The sequence below is a fragment of the Mandrillus leucophaeus genome, unplaced genomic scaffold (assembly GCF_000951045.1).
Source record: "Mandrillus leucophaeus isolate KB7577 unplaced genomic scaffold, Mleu.le_1.0 Scaffold268, whole genome shotgun sequence".
In the NCBI taxonomy this organism is placed as follows: domain Eukaryota; kingdom Metazoa; phylum Chordata; class Mammalia; order Primates; family Cercopithecidae; genus Mandrillus; species Mandrillus leucophaeus.
This window is the reverse complement of record NW_012102787.1, coordinates 3,633,354-3,643,250: the sequence shown is the minus strand read 5'-3', so window position 1 is coordinate 3,643,250 and position 9,897 is coordinate 3,633,354. Positions and strand designations below refer to the sequence as shown.

The window sequence follows — 9,897 nt, the reverse complement described above, 5'->3', positions numbered from 1 at the left end:
TTACAGACAAGGTGAAGAAAACTTAAAAATCTATATTTACTGATACTGAATATATACTACATACCAAACACAATTCTCAGCACTCCATATGTATTAATACCTTGCATCCTGATGACACATCTATACAGTAGCTAAATAATTTTCCAGATTTTACAGACAAGGTGAAGAAAACTTAAAAATCTATCAGAGGAGAAGCTGATTTAAACCTGAGTCTTCCACAGTCAATGTTCTTAGTCACTACACTACACCAGCAGTTCCAACACTTTGCTGTGTATGGGAATGACCACCGGAAATCTTTAGGAAAACCCGCCTGACTCCCACATGTAAATATTCTGATTTAATTAATACAAAGTGGGCTCTGGGCAGCAGGATGTAAAAAGTTCCCCAGGTGATTCTAATGTGCAGAGAGACCACTGTCCTACACCCTTCTGCCTCTGGGTAGCCGTTGGGTAGTGGTTATCAAGCCTGGATGAACATCTGAATCACCTGATCATTTTTATAACTTCTAGGCCGATGCCCTAACTCAGGCCAAAGGGCCTGGGCTTAAGTAGTTATAAATGCTTCTCAGGTGATTCAAGTCTGCAGCTAGTGCTTAAGAACCACGGCTTAGGGAGAGAGCAGTTGTCTCCCATTTTAACAATGCCCAAAGTAGTGAATGTTTTCAATTAGAGGTTTATCTTTCTCTCAAATGGGTGCAGCATAAAAAAAAAAGATAGAGCAAAGAAAAAGAAAACAAATTGAGAGCCACCAAGCATGGAACATGGTTTTAAGTTCACTTGCAATCTAATAGGTTCAGAATTATTCTGGGAGTAATACGACTCTCTTCAACTGTCTCTGAGATTGGATTTAGAGCTTTCTTGGATCAGAATGTGACCAACGGGTTTGTTTAGTTTCAGGGTTTATTTTTTTTTTGCTCCCTTCAGGTAGGGCTGTTTCACCTGGCATTGGGCTTCATCTAGGACTAGCACAAGTGAAAAGAAGGTCTACTGAGAACTATCTCTTTAGGCCTCAAACTCATAAAAGTTTCACAGAGTAAAATATCCTAAAAAGGTTACACAATGAGAACCAAATAATAAAACACTGTGACAGTAAACCTGAAAATTTTAACAGAGAAATAAAATCCACAAAATTAGGCACAGTCCTTGAGAAATAAACTAACACATTCAATGAGGAGCAAATCTGAAGTTGAAAGCAAGAAGCACTGTTTGCCAGGTGCAGTTGCTCACGCCTGTAATTCCAGTGCTTCGGGAGGCTGAGGTGGGTGGATTAACTGAGGTCAGGAATTCGAGAGTGAAACTCTGTCTCAAAAAAAAAAAAAAGCACTTTTTATTTTTTAGGTTTTTGTAGAGATGAGGTCTCAATATCTCAGTATATTGCCCAAGCTGGTCTCGAACTCCTGGACTCAAGCAATACTCCCACCTTAGCCTCCCAAAGTGCTGAAATTACAGGCATTGGCTACTGCACCTGGCCTTTTATTTATTTATTTGCTTACTTATTTACTTCTAAGAGGAAACACTTAAGAGAATATCAAGTGAAAATTCACAACTGCCAGATCTCGTTTGAGAACCTAAGATCAGAGATTCTAATATGTAATATAAGAATGGCTAATATGTATTGAGTGCTTACAATGTACTAAGCACAATTCTAAACTTTAGATTCAGGAACCTAATATCAGAGATTCTAATATAATAGAATCTTTGGCTCCAGAGCATTCACTAGGAAAGCACACCAATCAATTAGCTTGTCAGCAGTCCTCAACCATTTATTTCTCTGATACAACAGCAAATATGATTCCTACCTGTAGTACTCAGATAACTGAGCACAAAGTCAAAAAATATTGTCTGGCTCTAGATAGGTACTAAACTCAGATTGGAGCTAAACTTGCCAGGTTCAGTATCAAAATCTGTGATAACTGCATAAAAACCTATTTTTGTTAATGAAAAAGGGATCCATATCTTTAGCAACCAGACATTCAGGTGGCAAAATTGACATCATCTTATGAAAATTAGCTCTGCATTTCTATCCACATTAACATAATCTATAGGCCATGAGTCTAAAAAGGCAATTACCCCAGTTGTTCCTCACTTCTGATTCTCCAACACTACCAAGTCAGGCACTGTAGGTTTGCCACCAAGAGCCAGTGCGGAAGCCCTCCCACATCTGCAGAAATTTTCCTCAGAACAGGTCTGCATTAGTTTCAAGACACAAACAAGAAGCAAACAAAGCATTACAACTTTGGGGCTTAGAAGAGAATAACCCAAATAATTTGGAAGGCAAATTATGACTATAATAAAATAAATTTAGCATAGTTCTTTTTTAAAATTAATTTTAAGTTCTGGGGTACATGTGCAGGATGTGCAGGTTACATAGATAAACGTGTGCCATGGTGGTTTGCTGCACCTATCAACCCACCACCTAGGTATTAAGCACCATATGCATTAGCTATTTTTCCTAATGCTCTCCCTCTTCCCACCCCACCCCCACCAAGCCCTGGTGTGTATTGTTCCCCTCCCCATGGTCATGTGTTCTCATTGTTCAGCTCACATTTACAAGCGACAATGTGCAGTGTTTGGGTTTCTGTTCCTGCATTAGTTTGCTGAGAATAACGGTTTCTGGGTCCATTCATGTCCCTGCAAAGGACATTATCTCGTTCCTTTTTACAGTTGCATAGTATTCCATGGTGTACATGTACCAACCACATTTTCTTTATCCAGTCTATCACTGATGGGCATTTGGGTTGATTCCACGTCTCTGCTATTGCGAATAGTGCTGCAGTGAACGTCCACATGCATGTATATTTGCAGTAGAATGATTTATATTCCTTTGGGTATATACCCAGCAATGGAATTGCTGGGCCAAATGGTATTTCTGGTACTAGATCTTTAAGGAACTGTCACACCATCTTCCACAATGGCTGAACTACTTTACATTTCCACCAACAGTGTAAAAGCGCTATTTCTCCACAATCTCACCAGCATCTGTTGTTTCTTGACTTTTTAATGATCGCCATTCTGACTGGCATGAGATGGTATTTCATTGTGGTTTTGATTTACATTTCTCTAATGATCAGTGATATTGAGCTTTTTTTCAAATGTTTGTGGCCGCATAAATGTCTTCTTCTGAGAAGTGCCTGTTCATGTCCTTTGCTCACTTTTTAATGGGGTTGTTTTGTTTAAGTTCCTTGTAGGTTCTGGCTATTAGACCTTTGTCGGATAGATTGCAAAAATTTTCTGCCACCCTGTAGGTTGCCTGTTTGCTCTGATGATAGTGTTTTGTTTTGTTTGTTTGTTTGTTTCTGCTGTAGTATGGTTATGATACAACTTGTGGTTCTAAGAATGGAATGCTGGTGGGTCTGTGAGAATAGATTAGAAGCAAAGAACAGTACAAACCTAGATAATTCAGTCAGTCCTGCTGTTTACCCTAATGTGGCTGAATATCTTCCCAACATACATATTGCACCTCAGGACTAAATGACAACAACTGGACAACTAGTTTAATTGCTTCTTGAGGCCACACCCAAAATTTGATAATAAACTCATCAGCAGAGTCAAGAAAGCTGGTCTTCCTGTTCACCATTAGCAGGGTAGCTCCTCTAGCAAGCTATGTAGATGTAAGTTAATAAGGAAAGCGTAAAGCTACTTAAAATGTACCAGGTTACATGAAACCAAATGCAATTTGTGATCCCTTATGGGAAAAAAAATCAACAAGACTGGATCATGGACTATAAGTTAAAGCATTTTATCAACATTATATGAATCTAATAACTGTACTGTGGTCATGTAAAACAAGCCTTGTTCTTAGGAAATAAACAATTACATATTAAGAGGTAAAGGAGCATTATGTATGAAACCTACTCTCAAATGACAGGAAAAAATTATATAGAATGATGAAGCAAATGTGGCAAAATGTTAGTAGCTGCTGAATCTAGATAAAGAGGATATGGAGTTCTTTGTACTATTATCACAACTTTTTGTAAGTCTGAAATTATTTCAAAATTAAAAGTACACAAAATTAAAATGAACTAGCTGGGCCAGGCCTGGTGGCTCATGCCTGTAACCCCAGCACTTTGGGAAGCCAAAGCAGGCAGATTACCTGAGGTCGGGAGTTCGAGACCAGACTGACCAAAATGGACAAACCCCATTTCTACTAAAAATACAAAATTAGCCACTCTCAAGTGATCCACCTGTCTCAGTCTCCCCAAGTGCTGGGGTTATAGGCATGAGCCACCATACCCAGCTCCTAATCTGAAAATCTGAAAGTCTCCAATGAACATTTCCTTTGAGTATCATGTCCACACTCAAAAAGTTTCCAATTTTGGAGCATTTCAGATTTCCAGCTTTGGGATGCTCAAACTGTACTGAACATTTTTCTTCTTTGGTCTTGTCTCCCCATGTCCTAATGTATTGAAAATATTCTTATTTATCCTCAAGTTTCAGATCATTACCCAGTAACTCTATATTCAGAGAAACATATATCTGCATAATTTACACTGCTGTATAAATCCATTAGATTCTGTTCAATGATTGGATTATGCTTCTTGCTTTCACAAACAGCACAGTATATAGGAAAGATACAATTTTTAAAGTTAGATTTCTGTTGATAAACCAACTCTACAATTTATTGATGATGTGGCTTTGGGTAGGTTATTTAATCTCTGTGGATCTCACCTCACTCAATTATATAAGGTTAATGCTTCTATATCATAGGGCTGCCATGAGCTTAAATGTGAATGTGTAGTAATTAGCACAAATATATACTTGATATATTAGTTCTTGTTTCTCCAAATTACCTTTTTTTTTTTTTTTGAGACAGGGTCTCACTTTGTTCCCCAGGCTGGAGTGCAGTGGTGCAATCAAAGCTTGCTGTTTCAGCCACCTGGGCCCAAATGATCCTCCCACCTCAGCTTCCCAAGGAGCCTGGACCACAGGCATGTGCCGCTACACCTAAGTTGCATTTTTTATTTTTTGTAGAGGTGGGGGTCTCCCTATGTTGTCCAGGCTGGTCTTGAACATCCCGGCTCAAGGGATCCCCCACTTTGGCCTCTCAAAGTGCTGGGATTACAAGTGTGAGCCACATGCCTGGCCCAATTTACATTCTTTACAAAGAACACAGTCTTTGCAAAACTAAACACAATTTGTTTCTCATCATGGCACCACCTTGATCTAAGGGCTAAGAATGGAAACCATCTACCCTTACACACAGCTTATATACTAAGGTCCAAAACTACCTGCCATGATATGGTTTACTGTCTACATTAACATGAATTTATTATTTCTTTGTCTCATTGGCATAACTTTACTGTTCTAGAAGACTTCTGCCCAAATAACTTAATCATTCATTATAAGAACTTCACGATAAATCTATTAGCTTTTCACAGGATTTACTTTTATTTTTTGTTTACAGGGTCTCACTCTGTGGCCCCCCTGGAGTGCAGTGGCACAATCACAGCTCGCTGTAGCCTCAAACTCGTGGGGCCGTCCAAGTGATCCTCCAGACTCAGCCTTTCAAGCAGCTAGGACTACAGAGGTGCACCATCAGGCCTGTCTACTTTTTATAAAAACAAATTTTTGTTGATACGGGGTCTCCCTATGTTGTCCACGCTGGTCTCAAACTCCCGGGTTCAAGCCATCCTCCCATCTCGGCCTGCCAAAGTGCTGGGATTATAGGCAGCTGAGCCACATGCCAGGTCTATTAGTTCTTCCAATTTAGAAAACCTCAACAGTTTATGCCTTAAGGCTCCTTGCAGTCTTTGCTTTTGCTACCAATCTTAAACTGCTGTATCAGATCAGTTTCCAATCCTAATCAAGCCATCTTCCTCCAACATCCTCCTACCCTCTGCCTCTGAAAGACCAGCCTTAAGCCGTACCCATCAGTAAAATCTGACCTTGCTTTCCCAGTTTAATACACTACCAAAGCTCTAAGCAGTGTTCTTTCTTATCCCAGTAAGCAATAAATTCAGCTGTCTTAACAAAATGTCATATTGGTGATATTTGGCGAATTATCACTGGACAGGACAGTATATCTATAAGCATAAAGACAAGGCAGAGGGATTTCCCCACAAATGTCTAGAAACACTGTAAAAATGAGCTAAGATAAATTATACACCAGGCTAATTACGTCCACTAATACATCCATTAATCAGAAGGAAATGGGTTAGTCGAGACCACAACAGAAAGTTTTCTTCCAAGGGTGGCCAGTGAGTCCTAAAAAGTTCTTTTTGATGAATTACACGTTTATACTGCAATTTTGCCCAGCGCAGTGGCTCATGCCTGTAATCCCAGCTCTTAGGGAGGCAGAGGAGGGACGACAGTTTGAGCCCAGGAGTTTGAGGACTGCCTGGGCAATATGGCAAGACTCCGTTCTCCACAAAGAGGAAAAACAAAACAAAGCAAGTATATTGCAATTTTGTAAGCCCTTCCTCACAACAGAGGTGTTCAAATATGACCCTGAACCAAGAAAAACTGAGTCTCAGATAGCTCATATATCTTTGGGAATTACCAAAAATAATTCTAGGGTTGACTACCTAAGTGACTGCAAGAGAAATAAGCAGTTTTAAAATGAGTTCCCTCTGAAGAACAATCCACATCCATCATTAACGTCATTAAAGTGTAAAGAACACTAACTTCTATGGGGTCTCATCATGGTCTAATGACTTTCCACCCAGGTAAAGCATACTAAGCTGTGGGGTGGGAAGGAGTGAAGCACCAGGCACCTTTCAAAGTTTACTTTTCACCAAGACAAACTGATCCCAGCCGACCCCCCACAGGACTTCTGGAGCCCTACCAGCTCCAGAGAAGGGGGAGGAGGTGGTAGAAAGTAACAGAATTCTGTAGGACCCACCCTCCAGCTGACTGAGGACTGGCCCGCAGCAGTGAAAGGCCTTTGGGGTCCCTAGCTCCGCATGGACTCCCCTGCGCGCTCCGGGATCCATACCTGGCAAGCTATAGCCCTGCGAAAGCTGCACGCCATGTCCGCCTCTAAGGAAGTGCGCCGCAGCCCGCGAGTCCCGGCCTCGCCTCACCTCCTTAAACGCCCCGCCCCTCGCGCCGGAAGCCCGCCCTGGAGGGTGATGCCAGCCAATCAAGAAGCTGCGTGACGCGCCACTAACCTCTGCCCTGCAGGCGCGAGGGCGCGCGGGAAATCCCGAGTGCATCTGGAATCCGCAGAGCCAGTAAGACTATGGCCACGTCCTCGATGTCTAAGGTACGTGCTGGCCGACGCTCACAGTGGCTCTACCGCTGCCTCATTCCCCCTTTGAAGAAGGGATGAAGCGGAGGTTACGTAGGCCTCTGTTCCCTGGCTGGAGGGGAGGGAGGGAGCGGCGTACTGAGCTGAGGCGTCCTTGCTCCAGATCAGTTGAGGCCAACTTTGCTTGGGGAGCGAGGACGCGGATCTGCCTTGTGGTGGGGCTAGGAGGATTTTTAAGTTCTGGTTGTTGGAGGTCGGATGTCCTGATGATGTGGCCCAGTCTTTCATTTTTTCCCTCTCACAAATACTGTTAGCCGAGCACTCCGTTAGGTACCGAGATGCAGTGGTAAACAAAACAGATTCAGCTTCTGCAGTCAAGAAAGTCAGTAAACATAGATAAACTGATGATCACAAATTTTAAGTGTTAGCAAGGAAAAGAGTTTTAGACAGACAACAGAAGAGTGGGAAGAACCTAATATAGGTTGCCGGGGGTTAGCGGAGGCTTTTTGGAGAAAGTAACGCTTTGACTGAGACCTGAAAAATGAGAAGTTAGGCTAAGGATTAGGGCGAGGAGGGAAGAGAGAACAACATGTTCTTCGGCCCAGAAGATAGAAATAAAATGGCATATTAGAGGAATTTAAAAATCATAATCAGAAAGTAGACAAAGAGTGGGAGCGTCATGAAAAATGAGAATGCAAAAGTAATGCAGATGCGGGTGTGTGTGGTGGGGGTATCTTACAGACCTCATCTTGGCTACCAAGATAGCAAGAAATTGCAAAACATAGTGTAGTTGGTAAGAGGATAAGCCCTAGAGCTATACTGTCCAATGTGTTAGTCACTAACCACATGTGGCTATTTAAATTTGAGTTAAAGTAAAATTAAGTAAAAATTCAGTTCCTCCGTTGCACTAGCCACATTTTAAGTGCTCAATCATCACATGTGGCTGCAGCTACCATTTTAGATAGTGCAGATACATTTCTATCATTACAGAAAGTTCTGTTGGACAGCGCTGTTCCGGACCACGAAAAGTAAGACATTTAGTTCTATTATAAGTGCAGCGGGAAGCCCCTGAAGTTAATCTGTCTGATAAAGCTGAAAAATGCAGATGAAGAAGCTACATTCTCCCTATGTTAAAACAATGGATTAATGAAGGCTATATCATGGATCTGATTTTTTATTTTGATTAAAATGGTTTATGAGAAGCAGTGCTTTTAAAGACTACATCTCAAGAAGAAAGTACAAGTCTTGGGGTTTAAGGTTACACTAGTAGAGATTTAAAAGTAGTATTTTTATTAGAATTGGTACTGGTTTTATTTTGTCCTGGTTATAATGTTCTGTAGGTTTTGAATGGTCCGTCCCTTAATCCTGTTGATTGCATAAGCACCTCTTATTTTTATGTATCTTGCAGAAAGTAAGGTTTTTCAGGAAAGCGTTTTGGTATTATAACAGAAATGTCTGTATTGGGATGAGACCTTACATGTATAAGAAGCTTTAAGAACTATTTCATGAGTTGATGGAACTGTAAGCTTTTTTTTTTTTTTTTCCTCTTGAGACGGAGTCTCGCTCTGTTACCAGGCTGGAGTGCAGTGGCGCGATCTCGGCTCACTGCAACCTCCACCTCCCCGATTTAAGCGATTCTCCCACCTCGGCCTCCCGAGTAGCTGGGATTACAGACACGCGCTACCACATCCAGCTAGTTTTGTATTTTTAGTAGAGACAGGGTTTCACCATGTTGGCCAGGCAGGTCTCAAATTCCAGACCTCAAGTGATCCCCCGGCCTCAGCCTCCCAAAGTGTTGGGATTACAGGCGTGAGCCACCATGCCCGGCCCTTAAACGTATCAAAACATTTTAATGTCTCTTTCCTCATGAAATTTTCTGGCTGTTGGCCTTCCTCTATCTCAAACACCATCACTTGACCAGCAGTTCCAAATGGTTAACCATGTTACTACCACTGCCCTGTATTAAGATCCTTTCTGGTCACTCCTCATACCGTGTTCCTTTGAAGCTCCTTTCTTCTTTACTGAATTGCAGGTGGATTTGAAAAGAAGGCAATGACAGGTTTGTCATGGTACCACGTGATTTTTCTAAATATGTATGTTATTTCACAAACTTCTGCTAGTTGCAGATACAAGAATATAAGGCACAGGGCTGTGTGCGGTGGCTCATGCCTGTAATCCCAACACTTTGGGAGGCCGAGGTGGGTGGATCATCTGAGGTCAGGAGTTCAAGACCAACCTGACCAACATGGTGAAACCCCATTTCTACTAAAATACAAAATTAGCCTGGCATGTTGGTGGGCGCCTGTAATCCCAGCCTCTCAGGAGGCTGAGGCAGGAGAATCGCCTGAACTCTGGAGGTAGAGGTTGTAGTGAGCCGAGATTGTGCCATTGCACTCTAGCCTGGGCAGCAGAGGGAGACTCTGTCTAAAAAAAAAAAGAGTCTAATGCACAGGTCTTAATTTGGAACATGTAATCCAAATGACTACTTTATATTTTCACAGCTGTCTTTAACACTATCCTGAGACAACTTTGCCTAGGTATTGTTCTTTTATTATGTCTTTTATTTTCCATAGAAATAGAAATCTTTAAGAAGTTGTCCATCAGGCCAGGTGCAGTGGCTCATGCCTCTAATCCCAGCACTTTGGGAGGCCGAGGTGGGTGGATCAAGAGATCAGGAGTTAAAGACCAGCCTGGCCAACAGAGTGAAAC

The 9,897-nt window shown here is 41.8% G+C and overlaps 1 protein-coding gene across 1 annotated transcript in view; it reads right to left on the bottom strand.

The window, feature by feature from the left end:
* The window catches only part of RARS2 (arginyl-tRNA synthetase 2, mitochondrial), a 76,613-nt gene extending 67,031 nt beyond the window's left edge, over positions 1-9,582 (bottom strand). Inside the window, exon 1 of the mRNA XM_011984466.1 lies at positions 9,491-9,582. Within this exon, the coding sequence (XP_011839856.1) occupies positions 9,491-9,577 (87 nt within the window). The 5' untranslated portion in view covers positions 9,578-9,582. The remainder of the gene's footprint in view (positions 1-9,490) is intronic.
* Between the last annotated feature and the right edge of the window lie 315 nt (positions 9,583-9,897).